Source organism: Scyliorhinus torazame, chromosome 2, assembly GCF_047496885.1.
Source record: "Scyliorhinus torazame isolate Kashiwa2021f chromosome 2, sScyTor2.1, whole genome shotgun sequence".
NCBI classification, from domain to species: Eukaryota; Metazoa; Chordata; class Chondrichthyes; order Carcharhiniformes; family Scyliorhinidae; genus Scyliorhinus; species Scyliorhinus torazame.
In genome coordinates, this window is record NC_092708.1 from 288,704,859 (window position 1) to 288,723,598 (window position 18,740).

At 43.4% G+C, this 18,740-nt stretch overlaps 1 protein-coding gene across 6 annotated transcripts in view; it reads left to right on the plus strand.

Moving 5' to 3' along the window:
- scfd1 (sec1 family domain containing 1) overlaps positions 1-18,740 on the plus strand; it is a 568,533-nt gene that overhangs the window by 111,502 nt on the left and 438,291 nt on the right. For all 6 annotated transcript variants that reach the window (XM_072488067.1, XM_072488091.1, XM_072488100.1 and 3 more), the window contains one exon: positions 7,475-7,562. In XM_072488067.1, coding sequence (XP_072344168.1) covers positions 7,475-7,562 — 88 coding nt within the window. The remainder of the gene's footprint in view (positions 1-7,474; positions 7,563-18,740) is intronic.

Below are 18,740 nucleotides of genomic sequence, written 5' to 3' on the forward strand. Positions count from 1 at the left end.
TACCAGCAAACAGCCATATCCTTCACTGCTGAAGCAATTCTCGTACGACCGGGAATCCCTATTGGGAGTGAAGTGGCTAGGTATGTACGCCCTCCACCGTCGCAGCCTATCGTACTGTGAATGGGAATTATCCCGAGGGAGGGGAAGGCAAATAGCCGGTGGTGCTGAATCCGGATCGTAAGGAAGAGTGACTTGCTCGGGCAATGGCTCGGAACGCTGACAATGAACCACCGTTTGGGGAGTGCCCCAAAGCGGTGAAACAGAAAATAACCTAGACACCGCTGCGGGGTTTGGGTAGCAGACAACCCGTCCCTGGCCATACAGACGGTGGTAAATCTGGTAGAAGAGATTCATACTACCCGGGTTTTCCTCAGTTTGGCCTTTAATTAACTTAAGTGCATCTCCCGGTAACCTACGTTCTAGCTGTACTTCCCTTCTCACACGCCCCGTCCTCTCTCTAGTCCCTTTCTCTTTCTCATGGTCTCTTCCTACACTCTTCTGACAGCCTGATGTTACCTTTATTGTACCACTTTTAACACATCCAAAATCAAATTTACATGTATTCCAAAAACAAGGCAATGTCCATATAATGTTCCCTTCCCATCGCCGGGGCCGGTGCAGCTGCTTCATGACTCCCGCATTCTCCTTAACTTTGATGACCTTCCATGAGTCGATACCATGTCCTCGTATATGGGGGCAGTGAAGAACATCACCTGTGCATAGGTGATGTATCCTTGTAGATTGGTTGGGGCTACACAGATACATAATATTCCCCTTTTCCATGTCCATCGCCAATAACACGCCAAGCGAAGTGAGGCCAAATATCAGACAGACGATGCGTAGCCACTCCATCATGCTCCACACCTGTAAAATAGCACTGGAGAAGGGAGGCAGGTTAGTATCCGACCTTTTACAGTAGTGGAGATGGGCTCAATTTACAGTGATGTAGGTGGACCCAAGCACTTCGCCCCTCCACTTTAACTGCTGTGGGGGTGGTAAGGAGAACTTGGAAGGGCCCGTCCCATCGCGGCTCCGACCCCTTCCTAGTCCAATTTTTGACCATTACATAACTACCGGGCTGGACTGAAAGTGAGCTAGGTACTGGGCAATGGCTCGTGAGCCGCGCGGACTTGGCCATGGAGTTCCTTGAGCACTTGCGTAAGGGCTAGAACATAGGTGGTCATTTCCTCAGTCATCTGATGAAACTGAACCCGTCTGGGAACCTGCAGGCTCCAGGGAGTTCTAAGAGGCCTGCCATAGAGAATCTCGGCGGGAGAGAGCCGGGCCGGTCCCGCAGGTGTAACCCGCAGCTGGAAGAGGGCAACGGGGAGCAACTTAAGCCATGTCAGTCCCGTGTCTGCTCTTAATTTAGCCAATTTAGTTTTGAGGGTCTGATTGTGTCTTTCAACCACCCCGGCTGCCTGTGGTCTGTAAGCACAGTGTAACTGCTGGCGTATGCCCAACTGGGAGCAAAACTCCTTGTTAATTTGTCCAATAAAATGAGGCCCATTATCAGAACTTAACTGAGCTGGTATACCATACCGGGGAATGATTTCCCTCATCAAGACTTTAACCACAGTAGCAGCTTTACTATAGATAGTCGGATACGCCTCAACCCATCTGCTGAACACATCCACAATGACCAAAACATATTTATAACATTGACACCTTTCCAACTCAATGTAATCCATTTGGAGCGTCTCAAAGGGACCACTGGGCAACGGGGTTTGCCCCTTCCCACAAGGGAGACCTTTTCCGGTGTTATATTGCTGACAAATCAAACACCGATTACTGATACTTTGGGCCAACCCCTGCATTTTAGGGTGCCACCAAGTGTCCAGCAACAAATCACTAGTCCCCCGAGCCCCACAATGAGTTGCAAAGTGTACACATTCGATGACCCATAAAGCCAGTACATCAGACATACAAGTCTGATGTGCAGGCGTGGTCCATAAAGAGGAAACAGAATCATATGTACAACCTAACCGTTTCCACATTTGTTTATCACTCTCAGGAGCGTCCTCCTGTAACCTTATGACGTCTTGGATGGTTGGCATTGGCTTGTCAGAAGCAGACACATTCATAGTAGATCGTTTAGTCTGACTTAACATTTTAGGCACCATCACTTGCTGAATTTGTGCGGCTGTGCGCGCTGCACAATCTGCTCGTTCATTACCAACGTCAACTGGGGTTGTACCATTCGTGTGGGCAGCACATTTAATAACGGAAATCTGCGCTGGCAGAAGGAGGGCCTGCAGTAGGTCATTAACTAAACCCCGGTGGGATATTTGACCACACATAATCATGTCAGGTTGTTCTGACGAAATGTCACTCAAATCGCCCCTTATTGTGGTAGTTTCCTGAATCAAGGCTAAACAGTCGTGGCCAGGTGCGTCTTCATGGACAGGGGGACCACTAAGAAAACAGGCTGGATTGATAGTGGTACAGTATTTAAATGTCAGACGTGGATTGTTCAAAAGGTATATCTCATACCTATTCTGACGAGCTGCGGTAAGATGCTGACCATTCGCCCCATATCCCTGGCATGGTACTGGTCATGGACCTGACGTGTAATATGAGGGCTTACCGAAGCTGACTGTGGCCATAAATGTGGTGATATTGTAACAAAATCGGCTGTACCTTCTTTTCCCGTGACTGTGGCTGTAACCTTGACTGGCCATTCGGTCTCAAGTAATGGCCAGTACTTGTCCTCCAACTCCCTGTTTCGTCCAGTTCTGTCATAGGCCAGGGTAACGTGATGCAGTGATAGTGGCTGTTCAATGTCTAACGTCCACCACTGGGGGGTGATCGAAATATAGCACTGTTGTCTCATCCTCCTCTTCGCTGATCCACCCACCCAAAGTCACTATATTGGAGCTCCTGCTGGTAAACTACCATTTCTGCCGCTTGTTGGGATCGCAGATCATCCTTTTTCATTACATACTCAGTCTTAACCTTTGTAACTGAGCCTCCTTCTTGGCCTACACCCTCCTTCCAGTAAAATCTGACTGCCCTTGCCATCTGGGAAGGGTCGTTCTCTGTCCAATTCATGTTATTACATTTCGCAGCAGTAACCACAGAAGGTGGTAGGCAATGCATTAACATAGCACAGTATTGAGGGGAATTCTGACCATTTTGATACAGCAAATCGCCTGACTGCCCCCGGTAGATTTCATTAAAACGCCCCAGACATTCCTATGGCTCATCAATCTTCCTAGGTTTTAGGTCTAAGATAACAGAAAGATTTATGGGCCTTTGAAATGTGCTATTCAACGCATTCAAGATCTGTGTCCTTCTTTTCTCTATTTGCTCTCTTTTTTTTTAAAACTTAAAAATGTTTGAAAATTCAAATTGAATTACTGCAACTTGCAAGCTTAGCTCTGATCTCAACTCAGAACTAAATTTACAATTTGCTTAACACAAACTTGTATAACATTTACAACTTAATTATTTCTTTATCTTAACAATTTTTTCTTTTAACAAGTTTTTTTTTCTGTTACATACACATAAGTATTAGCAAAATCAACTATCATAAGTATTAGCAAAATCAATTATCATCTTCAGATTGACACTTTTTAAAATGGTGTCCATGATCTTCTTTAAGTTTCTATTAATCTCCAGATAAAATGAGATAAACCTTATTTCAAGTAAGTAAAATTTAAGATTCTGGCAATTTCAATCAATTGCTTTCGAAAATAATAACTTTTATCAAAGAGGTGGAGAAACCCACTGGTTTCCTTTAATTAATTCAAAACGTAACTTTGCTGGTGTTCACTGACTCAAAGGAAAGGTATCCGATTACACTGCAGACTGTTATCTCAAGGCCTGAGTGAGAAGCACTGTCTGTTTTCAACTCCGCCTGCTGCTGTTAACCCTTTGAGAGACTTCTGCTTCAACCTCACAATCTCAACTAGACCTCGGAACTTTACAGTCCAAGGAGACAATTTTAGCTTAATCAACTATATATTTAAAACACTCACACATAGAGTTGAACCATCTTCAGATTTAAAAACAGTTATACTGGACTGAACCCCCATCTATTGAAGTCCCATCAGCCCCAGAACCCATATAATAGACTGAACCTTTATTATTTAAAGTCCCATCAGCCTCTGAACCCTAATAATAGACTGAACCTTTGTTATTTAAGTCACATCAGCCTCTGAACCCCGATAATAGACTGAACCTTTATTATTTAAAGTCACATCAGCCTCTGAACCCCGATAATAGACTGAACCTTTATTATTTAAAGTCACATCAGCCTCTGAACCCCGATAATAGACTGAACCTTTATTATTTAAAGTCCCATCAGCCCAAAACCCTAACCCAAGCCGAAACAACAATATGAAATCCCATCAATTAAAGTGCTAATCCCCAGACTGACCTGTGATTTCGTCGAGGCGGTCTTTCTGTGCCAACCGCGAGTGACCAGACTAATCAGACGATAAGAAGAGGGGAACAATCAATGCTGGTCGTTTTCCATTTCTACATTGAGGGCCCTTTGTTCCCGTCCTCCTGTTCATAATCAGTCTAATTCTGATTTCGCAGTTGGAACAGGATCGCCCAGAGAAATCCCGGTTTTCGGCACCAAATGTTGATCTCCAAATTTCTTTCTCTGTCAGTCTGGCCTCAATAAAAGTTGAGACGGATTCGCACGTAAACAGAAGTTATTTATTTAGCTTGCAAGCTTAATCATCTTACAGAAATGTAAGAGACATCCAGCCTCTTTCATTCCAGAAAACGACTGAACTAACAGACAAAGGGATCTCTGCAAAATCAGTTCAAATGGTATCAAGTTTCACATACTCGACGGACATAGGTCAGCCTATGTCCCTCCTGACCTGTTCGATCTATTCTGATTGGCTCACTTCCAATCCCTTTCTCTGGCCCCTATCAATGAAGCATCACCCTCATAGACACACCTCTTCCTGCTTTTTCCATGCGGTCTCAAATTCCTTTGTCCCTAACTGCAAAAATCAAAGTGGCTTATTTCTACATTACATTAACTAGTAACTCTAAAGTAACTATTTTATATCACATTCGTCAGTTCTCACTGGAATGACGGAGGTTGGGGGGCGACTTGATAGGGGTCTACAAAATTATGAGGGGCATAGATGGAGTGGATAGTCAGAGGCATTTTCCTAGGGTAGACGGGTCAATTAGTGGTTTGGGGCAGCACGGTAGCATAGTGGTTAGCACAATTGCTTCACAGCTCCAGGGTCCCAGGTTCGATTCCGGCTTGGGTCACTGTCTGTGCGGAGTCTGCACATCCTCCCCGTGTGTGCGTGGGTTTCCTCCGGGTGCTCCGGTTTCCTCCCACAGTCCAAAGATGTGCAGGTTAGGTGGATTGGCCATAATAAAATTGCCCTTAGTGTCCAAAATTGCCCTTAGTGTTGGGTGGGGTTACTGGGTTATGGGGATAGGGGGAGGTGTTGACCTTGGGTAGGGTGCTCTTTCCAAGAGCCGGTGCAGACTCAATGGGCCGAATGGCCTCCTTCTGCACTGTAAATTCTATGAATTACTAGGTAAGGTTTAGAGGAGATGTACGAGGCAAGTTTTTTTACACAGAGGGTAGTGGGTGCCTGGAACTCGCTGCCAGAGGAGGTGGTGGAAGATGGGACGATAGTGACGTTTAAGGGGCATCTTGACATATACATGAATAGGATGGGAATAGAGGGATACGGACCCCGGAAGTGCAGAAGATTTTAGTTTAGAAGGACAGCATGGTCGGCACAGGCTTGGAAGGCCGAAGAGCTTGTTCCTGTGCTGTACTTTTCTTTGTTCTTTGTTAACTGATTTGATTGTGGCCCCAAGTCCACATTCCTATCTACCTTTGACTATCTTGTTCATCAAAATATGTGCTTCTGCCTTATGGACAAGCAAGCTCTTGCCTCCACTGCTCTCTGGAGAAGAGTGTTCCAAAGAATCATGACACTCTGAGAGAAAAAATGTTCTCCTTATCCCTGTCTTAAATGGGAGATGATGTTTCAAACTCTGCCCCCTAGTTCTAGACTCTCCCACAAGGAGAAGCATCTTTTCAGCATCCATCCTGTCAAGGCCCCTCATGGTTTTATGTTTTAGTAGGATTACCTCTCATTCTGTGAACTCAAATGGATATGGGCCCAACGGCTTGGTGCACCTTTGCCTTGGATTCTAGATCAGCAAGTCTAAGCAGCTTTCTGTCAGTAAAGCCCAGTAGGTTATAATTTCTGTTTGGACCAAGTCGGACTCACAGTGTGGCACGGCTGTTAGTAGCTGTGTGTAATGATACACAGAGGCTGGTTTAGCCCACTGGGCTAAATCACTGGCTTTTAAAGCAGACCAAGGCAGGCCAACAGCACTGTTCAATTCCCGAACAGGCACCGGAATGTGGCGACTAGGGGCTTTTCACAGTGATTTTCATTTTCAGAGTCCTGTTCTTTGAAGACAGAAAGAACATGTACACACATTGCACCTCTTTCAACTGAACAAAATAGGTGACAACTATTCTCTGTTTCATTCCCCAGGGCAATGCCCAATTAAGAGTCAACCTGCCTGGTCTGAACGTGGTTAACTACCAAACTTTTTTTTGTCAGTCATCGGTTAACTGGTGCATTCTCCATGTCAATGCCTCTACCAATCTGAATCCATTTGCCAACCTGTACTACAGTGGTTAGGTAATTTGGGCATTCTGCATTTTCCCTCTGTGTAACCAAACAGGCGCCGGAATGTGGCGACTAGGGGCTTTCACAGTAACTTCATTGCAGTTTTAATGTAAGCTTACTTGTGACAATAAAGATTATTATTAATTATTAACCTATCAACACTCCCTTCTCATGATGTATAAATTGTTGTTCCCTTTTCATTTGGTATTCTTGCAAATGTCCTGATGAGTGCAAGATGAAAAGCTTCAACGTGTCTTTTTCCAACAATTTCTGTACTAACAAATGACAACTGATAAAGTGAAATATGGTCACTGTTGTGACGTAAGTTCATCACAAATGGTTATAATGTACTTTGCATGAACTATATATTACAAATCAATTGGAAGTTAACAAGGTAAAGAGGCTTAAAAATGGATACTACTGTATAGTGCTATTTTGTTGTTTGGTTCCAATGCAATTGAGAATCGTGATAATGCCAGTTAGGATTCAACAGTGTGATGTATGTTTATATAAATGTTTTTAATAAGTATGCACTTTTATTTATTATCTTGTCACTTGAAGTACCTTGTGTTATATGATGCCTAAAGATGTAGATCTACAGTTTCACAATCTGATTGTTTTACACTTGAAATGCAATTTTGCTGTACGATGTAAAAATATACCTTGAAACTAAGCCCTAGGCTATGAATTATTGGGTTAATGTGACTAACACATTCAGATTAAAAATGAAAGTAGTGATCTAAAGTTTCAATCAGAACATGTTGATTGTGCTATGTCAATATAGAATTGAAATATTCTAACCGTGTTTCCAATTTTGCTATGTATTTTTGCAGGTATTTGATCAATATCTAAACTTTATCACTTTGGAAGATGACATGTTTGTGTTGTGCAACCAGAACAAGGAGCTTATCTCATATCATGGTATTGACTTTAATCTCTTACTCCATTCTATAATTGATAAGTATATGAATAATATTTTTTGGAAAAATATAGTTCATTTAGGCTCAAGCCAGTTTTCGATAGTAGTGCAAAATAATAAACACTAAAATTCATTCTTCGATGTTGTGTAGAAAAAAAACACATTGCGTATTTGTGTCAGAATGGATTGATCCAGACTTTGGACTTATTGGCAGATGAACCAATAATGCATTAGAATTGTCATCAAAAGTTGCATGTTAAAAATGTATTTGTCTATCTTTGAAATAACAGTTGTTGTAAGATGCAGCACCGAATAGCCAAATACATTAACTGACTTAAAATTCTTGCTTTTGGGATGAATGTTGTATGTTAAGAGCAATGACCAAAATGAATTGAAAAAGCTAATGTTGGGCACCGTCTACAGAACATCAGTGTTAAAAGTGTTAACATTTTGATACACTGGTTGGTAATGTTATAATGGGCCTTTACGAAATAAAAGATCTGTACCATAACATTAACAGCATAACCAACACTATAGGTTGGCCCTGACAGCATGCAGTTGCACTAAAAAGGCATTGGTGAATTCGGACTTTGTGTCTTTGTCAGAATTCATTGATATTAAGATAAAAGAAAAACAATTGGACCTCTGACACAAATTGTAATCAAGATATATATGGGAAGGATTACCCGTCACCTCTACTTAGAATAAAATCAAAGGTGCTTTCCAATGCAGCTAGGCCAGCATGCATTACCCTGTTAGTGACACATTCTCAGGTTTCATTTAAAGCTTACCCAGCCGCTCCGAATATTGCATCTCCAGAACCCCACTTTGTTTTAGCCTGTCCAAGTGCATTTAAAAAAAAACTCTTTACTGCACTTGAATTTATTTTTAACAATTTATTCTTGAGATTTTAATTACTGAATGGGCCAGAACTTCCAAGGAGTGACTGCCACGCCATTCCTTTTTACTCACACGGGATTGGAGCTGCACCTTTCTCGCTGGACCTTCTGACTTGGACCAGGTGAGAAAACGTCAGTGCAGTGGGTTTCCGAGGCCTTCGGTTGAGTGTAGCAGAGATTGGGACAGTGAACCTTACTTGTGCGCCAGCTGCTGTGAAGCATAGAAGCGTAGAAAATAGGAACAGGAGGAGGCTATTTTGTATCATCAGCGAAGTTGGCCACATCCAAGACATACAGATTGTAAATATTAGAAACTCCAGCACTGATCCCTTTACACTCCACAAGTTAACAGTTTGCCAACATGAAAATACTAATTTATCCTGACTATCTATTTACTGTTAGTTAGTCAACGACCTGTCCTTGCTGTAATTTATTACCTCCAACAATATGAGTTCTTACTTTCTGTGGGCACCAAATGGAGTGCCTTTTGGAAATCCAAATGCATTGCTCTACTGATACCCTTTTATTCACTTTGCTTGTTACAGAAAAGTATGTTGTCTCGAGAAACGTTAATAAATTTGTCAAACATGATTTCCCTTTCAGAAAACCATGGTGACTCTGCTTGATTGTATTATAATGCTTGATTGTATTATAATTTTCCAAATGTGCTGCTACGACCTGTGGTGAGCCACATATGGCTGTTGTATATATCATTGTATTTACTCACGGCTGTTGTATATATTATTGTATTTACTCACTGTTACTGTTGTTGTGTTGATGTTGTTGTTGGCTCCGCCTGTGGCTCCGCCTCTCTGAGAAGGTATATAACCCATCGATCCGGGACAGCCTCTCAGCGCGGGAGATGCTACTGGTGGGCAGATTAAAACCACAGTTCCTGTTAACTACCGTTTCGACTGGATTGATTGGTATCAATTTAATCAGCTAGAATTGTTTTAACATGGAAGCAATTTTAAAACCAGAACGCCTCGATCTTGACCCGCAGGCGGCGGAGGCTATGACAATATTAGGGCATTGGCTCAATTGCTTTGAGGCCTACCTCAGCTCCTTCGCCGCCGAGGTCTCCCCGGAAATTGAACAGCGTCTCCTCAACGCCCGAGTGAGCCACAGAATTTTCCAGCTCATCAGAGACGCGGCCTCATACACAGAGGCAGTGGAGCTGCTCAAACGACAGTTCGTGAGGCTGGTGAACGAGGTACTCGCTTGACACCTGGCCACGCAGCGTCAGCGCCAGGGTGAGTCACTGGCTGAATACCTGCGTGAACTGAGAGTACTCGTCCGCAGTTGTTACTGTAGGACTGTCACAGCGGTCGAGCACACGGAGCTGATGGTCCGGGACACCTATGTGGCAGGTGTCCGGTCCAGCTACATCCGGCAGCGGCTTCTAGAAAAGGGGGCCCTCGACCTCGAGGAGACTGTGAAGCTGGCTACCTCGCTGGAAGTGGCCTTCCAGAGCCTGGATGCCTTCCCATCCGACCACGCGGCATCCTCGGGGACGCCGGATGGTAAGGCATCCAGACCCAGGCGTGCCTCATTCCTGCGCCGCGTGGCAGCCGTCCAGCTCCGGAGGACCATGCAGTTACTTCTGCGGTCAGGGCCAGCACCCCAGGCAGCGTTGCCCGGCTCGCAACGTGTAACGAGGGTGGCAAGAAGGGGCACTACGCTAAAGTATGCCTCGCTAAGCCTAAAAATCAAAATCAAAAACCAAAAGCCTGTCAAGCCCAGTCTGAGACTCTCAGACCCCGCAGCGTGGTATCGTGCCTGCCCGGAGCGCCCTCTGCTGACGCGTCACTCGCCGTGTGCAATCCATGGGGGCAGCCATCTTGTCTGACGTCATCGACGTTGAATGCCGTGTGCAATCCATGGGGGCAGCCATTTTGTCTGACTTCGTCGACGCCGCCATTTTGCGAAATGAACGACACTCATCGCCATCAACTCAGCTCCATTCAGCTTGACAAGTCCCGGCCTTGCTATCTTCAAAGCTCGATGATGGCCATCAGCCTCAACGGGCAGGAGACATCCTGCCTCTTCGACTCCGGGAGCACGGATAGTTTTGTCCACCCGGACATGGTAAGGCGCTGTTCCCTCCGGGTCCTCCCTGTCTCACAAGTCATATCCCTAGCTTCCGGATCACACTCCGTGCAGATCCGGGGGTGCTGCACCGCCATCCTGGTAATACAGGGCGTTGAATATGCCAATTTCAAACTCTACGTCCTCCCCAGTCTCTGCGCCCCTCTCCTACTGGGTTTAGACATTCAGTGCAACCTCCGTAGTCTAACCCTGAAGTTCGGGAGACCCCTGCCCCCTCTCACCGTCTGTAGCCTCGCGATCCTGAAGGTCACCCCACCCTCGCTCTTCGCGAACCTCACCCCAGACTGTAAGCCCGTCGCCACCCGGAGCAGACGGTACAGTGCACATGACAAGGCCTTCGTCAGGTCAGAGGTCCAGCGACTCCTGAGGGAAGGGATCATTGAGGCCAGTAATAGCCTCTGGAGAGCACAAGTGGTGGACGTCAGGACGGGGGAGAAACACCGGATGATCATCGACTACAGTCAGACAGTCAACCGGTACACGCAGCTCGATGCGTACCCCCTCCCGCGCATATCTGACATGGTCAATCAGATTATGCAATATCGAGTCTTCTCTACGGTGGACTTGAAGTCCGCGTATTACCAGCTCCCTATCCGGCGGGAGGACCGACAATGCACTGCCTTTGAGGCAGATGGCCGTCTCTTCCATTTCCACAGGGTCCCCTTCAGCGTCACCAACGGGGTCTCGGTCTTCCAACGAACGATGGACCGAATGGTCGACCAGTACGGACTGCGGGCCAAGTTCCCGTACTTGGATAATGTTACCATCTGCGGCCATGACCTGCAGGACCATGACGCCAACCTTCAAAAATTCCTCCGCACCGCCCGACTTCTTAATTTGACATATAATAAGGAGATATGCGTTTTCCGCACAACCCAGCTAGCCATCCTCAGCTATGTCGTGGAAAACGTAGTCCTAGGGCCTGACCCCGTAAAGGAAACTTTAATTTATAGGAACTTAACCTGTCGAACTACGCCAGGTTTGGGGGAAGCTTAGTTGATGAATCAAGTCCTGGCGCAATACGACAAGTTGTAAGATTTGTACTATTTGTAGACTGTGTTAAGTTGTTCGATTCCTTGTATTATTCGACTGTGTATAGTTGAAGGAATTTATATCATCTCTGCTATTTGGTTATCAGTAGCACTTTGCGAATACTGGAACTCAGCAGAAATTTGCAGTATAAACTCCTCAGGTGCCAAAAAGAATTGTTTTATTTGTAGTTGCTTGATTACAATTTGAAAGTCATTTAAAAGGCAATTCGTAGACAATTCGAAGCTTTCAGAGAATTACAGACATTATCTTTCTTTGCTTAGGCAGACAGCTCGAAAGTAACTTTTAAAAAAAGGTCAAAGTCTGGCAATGAAACATGAAGAGAGAGAGAAAGCTAATCTTCAGCTAAACTCAAACTCAAAGTCAAAAGTGGACTAACATCACTGGCACAGACTGTTAAACTGACAACCCCCAAAAGACATAAACCTAAAATCTAAACACTAAAACAAAACTGACTAAACTAAACACTAAAACCAAACCTAACCTACAAAGACAATACTCACAAAGACAACAAAACCCAACCTAACCTAACCTAACCCAACCTAACCTAACCTAACCCAACCTAACCTAACCTAACCTAACCCAACCTAACCTAACCTAACCCAACCTAAAATGGCCGGGCGAAACTTTTTAGTTATACACTTTCATATCTGTCTTAAGTCATCTAATTACACCCCAATATAATCCTAATTGGTTTGGGTTAGACTCAAACACATTTGATTTGATGGCAAGCCGTCCATCTTCAATGTGCAACATCAGCTTTTCTGACCTAGCTGTTATCTGCATTGTGAACAATGGTGCTGTGTATTCAATCCCTTGACCTTGACAATTAGCACAAGACAGTGTCATTATCTTGAAAATATGCATTTGCCAGAACAACGGACTTCAGTAAAAGTGAATTATGCTGTATAAATGGGTATTTAAAACTGGGGCTCAACATTTATGCTTAAACAGCTATCTTTTACCTATACTAGTTGTATTCGAAATACCTGGCTTCTACAGTCGGCCCTTTGATAAATCGAAAAATTGAGATATATCAGGAAAGATTAAAATACATCATTAATGCGATAGGATAGGTAAAAGCGCAAAGAATCATTGCAGTTTTAAACAATACAATGGAATTAACATTGCAACAGGCATTTCAAAATAATTATTATAATTAATAAATTAATCAAATTTGATCACATTGGTAATTAATAATAACTTCATGTAAAATGATTATACAATAAAAGTTGAACATATGATCTAGTAATAAATGGTAAAATGATTATCAAAATGGACATCCTCTGGATTATGCACAAAAGCTTGTTGAAAGGGTTAATTTTCTTGCAGAGACAAAAAGAGGCGTATAGCTTGGAATGATGCCATTCGCATCTTTAAACTTTTTTTTGTCACTCAAATGGACTGGGAGTAAAAGTTGGATTGCTGCCAAATTCCCGTTATCAAATTTCTTTGAACAACCTGTTCTTTTGGCTTTTAATCAAAGATTGTTGGTTTTTTTTTTAAACCAGCTTCCACATTGTTTGAAGTTTTAATTTCCAGGCTAATTCCAAACATTTATTTTAAAATATCAAATACAATAACTTATTAAATATATAACTGAACCAATCTTGTGCTGTATCTTGATTTTCTGTAGATGAATTTGTCGATTCTGTTAAAGGAAACACAGCTAACAAGATATGTTAATTTCTTTAAATTAATAAAGCAACGTTCAGAATAATGACAGTTTTCTTAAGTTGACAGTTCTTGGCAACTTGTTAGCGATACATTGAGGGTTCTTTAGCTGCTTTGATGGCAGCCGTTCTCTTCTGAGTAAGTTCCCTTTTTCCTTTGGAAATTTTCTGTCCCAAGTAAACATCTTTCTGGGCAATTTGTGCTTTGTGAAAGCTAGCTTTGCGACTGTTAGTACTGAGGTGGTTCAAGACCATCCGTAAATCTTTGTCATGATCATCTTTATTGATAGAGGTTATCAGAACATCATCTTCATATTGGATAATGGTGGAAGGCCGAACAGGCAGTTGCCTGAGATGATTCTGTAAAGCCATGTGGTAAACAGTTGGGCTATTATGATACTGTTGTTGATTAACTGTAAAAGCAAACCATGGTTGTAGTTGCTTAGCCAGTGTTGCTGACCAGAAGCCAAACTGGGTGTGTCTTGTTGGTACGTGTTACATGGTTGACCATGAGGTGGAAATGTATTGTAGTGAACATTGTCTACTTCATTATCATCTCTCGAATCCATCCGTTGTTTTTGATAGCATTTTGCCATCCAGTGTCCTACTCTACCACAGAAAAGACATTGTGGTATTTCCTTACGTGATTTTAATGGAGCAAGGGTACATGTTTGCTCTAGCGCTGGTGGTGAAATTGTAGTTACTGCTGATATTCCTGCAGGTGCTGCAACAGCCGCCGCTGGAGCTGCAGGTAACATGGGCTGGATTTGAGCAATAGGCTGCATTTGAGCAGCTGCAGTGTTAAAAGTTGCCTGATTGTGCAAACCACAATCTATCTGAATGCATCGGTCAACTATGTCTCGGTATGTGCCAGCTGTGGCCCAAGTTGGTAAAACCAAATTCAAGGCAGCAGAAACTCCAGGTTTAACACCGGCTATAAAAGCCGTTTTTAATGGACTTAAAGTGCTTGCATCCCATGTGTCATTTTCCTGGTCGAGTGTCATCCCTGAATATTCCATCCAAGTACGTAAAAATCTTTCCTCAAAATCCTGAATATCTTCATTCTTTTTTTGAAAGCAAGCTGTGATCTTAGACCAATTGGTCCTCGGGGGGCGAAATTGTAATAGCCAATTCTTGATTGTTAGCCAACCAGCTTCTAAATTTTGCAAATCGTCTCCAAGGGCAACTTCTACTTCATTTCTAAGGGTTGAACTTATACGAGTACCTAGCATGATAGTCAGAATTTGTACTCCATCAAATGGGTGGAGACTGTAAATGGCTTGTAATCTGTGAATTCCATCCCATGTGATCTTACCACCCTTTTTAGGGTGTGGAAGACCCTTGGACCATTCGTCAATTTTAGAAGGATCAATTTGTTCATGAACCCATTGGTGGTCAAATATGTTTCTAGTGATAGTTTCACCATCTTCTTCTATTTTTTTGCTTCCAACTCTAACCCGTTTGCGTTTTAAAGGGGCTAGTCGAATTGCTTTAGTATTTTGTATTGTAGGAACACTATCTTCGTCTGATTCATCCGACAGAGAAAATGATTTATTTTTAACAATTGATCTCGGCTGTGCAATTGCCGATTGTGCCACTAGGTGGGTGGCTTGGACTGCTTTCTGAGTTTGTTCAATCTTTTGTACAGAAAGCATGTTTGTCAAAGATTTACAATGTTCATTCACGCTGGTTATATTTCTTTCTAAAACACATCTTTCTTTCACTAACTTGCAATTTTCAAGTTCAATTCGCTCAGTTTTTAATTGCAATTGTCGGTATTTTGACTCCACTTCAAAGACTTGATTTTGGAATTCTGTTATTTGAAAAGATAACTGCTGGAGTTCAGAGGTTTTGTTTTGCAAATCTGTTTTAATTTCATCATGATGCTCAAGTTTGGATTTTGCAACTCGTAAATCTGTTTTAATTTCATCATAATGCTCAAGTTTGGATTTTGCAACTTGCAAACCTGTTTTAATTTCATCAGAATGCTCAAGTTTGGATTTTGCATCTTGCAGTTCTGTTTCAAGTTTGGATTTTGCATCTTGCAATTCTGTTTTAATTTCATCATAATGCTCAAGTTTGGATTTTGCAACTTGCAAATCTGTTTTAATTTCATCATAATGCTCAAGTTTGGATTTTGCATCTTGCAATTCTGTTTTAATTTCATCAGAATGCTCAAGTTTGGATTTTGCATCTTGCAAATCTGTTTCAAGTTTGGATTTTGCATCTTGCAATTCTGTTTTAATTTCATCAGAATGCTCAAGTTTGGATTTTGCATCTTGCAAATCTGTTTCAAGTTTGGATTTTGCATCTTGCAATTCTTCAACAACTGTAATTAATTGTTTTTTAGTGGACCTATACTCATCATCGCTTCGCTCAGTAGTTAATTGCAACTGTTGGTATTTTGACTCCACTTTAAAAACTTGGATTTGAAATTGCTGGAGTTCAGAGGTTTTGTTTTGCAAATCTGTTCTAATTTCATCATAATGCTCAAGTTTGGATTTTGCAACTTGCAATTCTGTTTCAAGTTTGGATTTTGCAACTTGCAATTCTGTTTTAATTTCATCATAATGCTCAAGTTTGGATTTTGCAACTTGCAATTCTGTTTCAAGTTTGGATTTTGCATCTTGCAAATCTGTTTTAATTTCATCAGAATGCTCAAGTTTGGATTTTGCATCTTGCAAATCTGTTTCAAGTTTGGATTTTGCATCTTGCAATTCTTCAACAACTGTAATTAATTGCCTTTTAGTCGACCTATACTCATCATCACTTCGTTCAGTATTTAATTGCAGCTGTTGGTATTTTGACTCCATTTTAAAAACTTGATTTTGGAATTCTGACTCCACTTCAAAAACTTGATTTTGAAATTCTGCGATTTGAACATTTAACTGCTGGAGTTCAGAGGTTTTATTTTGCAAATCTGTTCTAATTTCATCATAATGCTCAAGTTTGGATTTTGCATCTTGCAAATCTTCAAGAACAGCACTTAGTTGGTCTTTAGTGGACTGAAGCTGATGATCACTTTTATTTTTAACAATGATCTCTTGCTGACTGTGTATCTGTCCCGTAATTACCAGGGACCATTTTACACGTTCTGCACCGTGTAATCGTGTGCATTTTCCCCATGCTCTCTTGATATTATTGAAGGACCACTGTCCTCTGGGGATATCATACTTTGATTCAATTTTTTTTGAGGTTTCACATAGGTTAAAATGTCTACGAGTGAAAGATCTACAATCCCCCAACATATCTTCAACAGAAACATCTGGTATTCCAGCACCCCCCTTGGATGTAGTGGGGAGTAATTTTCTGTCTGCTAAAGGCTCTGAATCTACTCTTTGAATTGGATCAGCCATAACTTTTCTTGATCGCTGACTGCCGTTTTATTTTAGTTACTGCAGTGACTAATCTTCCAGTCACGTCTGATAGTCTGACCGAAGGCACTTGATTTATTTAACACAGTCTATTAAATAGTACAAATCTTACAACTTGTCGTATTGCGCCAGGACTTGATTCATCAACTAAGCTTCCCCCAAACCTGGCGTAGTTCGACAGGTTAAGTTCCTATAAATTAAAGCAAGCGCCCCCTCCTGCAACTCTCCCTTCCCCACTGCCCCAAGGCCCTGAAAAGGTGCTTGGGGTTCTTCTCCTACTATGCCCAGTGGGTCCCCAACTTCGCGGACAAAGCCTGACCACTCATTAAGTCCACCACTTTTCCCCTGACGGCTGAGGCCCGCCTGGCCTTCAACCGCATCAGATCCAAAATTGCCAAGGCCACGATGCACGCCGTGGACGAATCCATCCTGTTCCAGGTGGAAAGCGATGCGTCTGACTTTGCCCTGGCAGCCACTCTTAACCAGGCAGGGAGGCCTGTCGCCTTTTTTTCCAGTACCCTCCATGTCTCTGAAATTCGACACTTCTCTGTTGAAAAGGAGGCGCAAGCCATTGTGGAAGCTGTGCGGCACTGGAGGCATTACCTGGACGGCAGGAGATTTACTCTCCTCACAGACCAACGGTCGGTTGCCTTCATATTCATATGCGGAATATTTGGCTAATGTGTGGATGTCTTGGAAGTGTGGATGAGCAGAGGGATCTAGGTGTCCATGTACATAGATCCCTGAAAGTTGCCACCCAGGTTGATAGGGTTGTGAAGAAGGCCTATGGAGTGTTGGCCTTTATTGGTAGAGGGATTGAGTTCCGGAGTCATGAGGTCATGTTGCAGTTGTACAAAACACTGGTACGGCCGCATTTGGAGTATTGCGTACAGTTCTGGTCACCGCATTATAGGAAGGACGTGGAAGCTTTGGAGCGGGTGCAGAGGAGATTTACCAGGACGTTGCCTGGTATGGAGGGAAAATCTTATGAGGAAAGGCTGATGGACTTGAGGTTGTTTTCGTTGGAGAGAAGAAGGTTAAGAGGAGACTTAATAGAGGCATACAAAATGATCAGGGGGTTAGATAGGGTGGACAGTGAGAGCCTTCTCCCGCGGATGGAAATGGCTAGCACGAGGGGACAGAGCTTTAAACTGAGGGGTAATAGATATAGGACAGAGGTCAGAGGCAGGTTCTTTACGCAAAGAGTGGTGAGGCCGTGGAATGCCCTACCTGCAACAGTAGTGAACTCGCCAACATTGAGGGCATTTAAAAGTTTATTGGATAAGCGTATGGATGATAATGGCATAGTGTAGGTTAGATGGCTTTTGTTTTGGTGCAACATCGTGGGCCAAAGGGCCTGTACTGTGCTGTATCGTTCTATGTTCTATGTAACCACGCAGCGGGGCAAAATTAAGAACAACAAGATTTTGCGGTGGAGGATCGAGCGCTCCACCTATAACTACGACATCTTGTATTGTCCTGGGAAACTCAATGAGCCCCCAGATGCACTGTCCTGTGGCACCTGCGCCAACGTGCAGGTTGACCGGTTATGAGCTATCCACAATGACCTCTGTCACTCAGGGGGTCACCCGGCTTCTCCACTTTGTCAAGGCCCACAACCTGCCCTACTCTACAGAGGAGGTCAAGGCCATGACCAAGGACTGCCAAGTCTGTGAGGAGTGCAAGTCGCACTTCTATCGGCCAGACAAGGCCCACCTGGTGAAGGCCTCCCGCCGTTTTGAACGCCTCAGTATAGAGTTCAAAGGGCCACTCCCCTCCACTGATCGTATCGTGTGCTTTCTCAACGTTGTTGATGAGTACTCCCGTTTTCCTTTCGCCTTCCCATGCCCTGACATGACCTCTGTCATAGTCATCAAGGCCCTGCGCAGCATCTTCACCCTGTTCGGTATCCCCACTTATATTCACAGCGATCGGGGATCCTCATTCATGAGCGATGAGCTGCGTCAGTACCTGCTCAGTAAGGGCATAGCCTCGAGCAGGACTACCAGCTACAACCCCAGGGGAAACGGGCAGGTGGAGAGGGCGAATGCTACGGTCTGGAAGGCCGTCCTCCT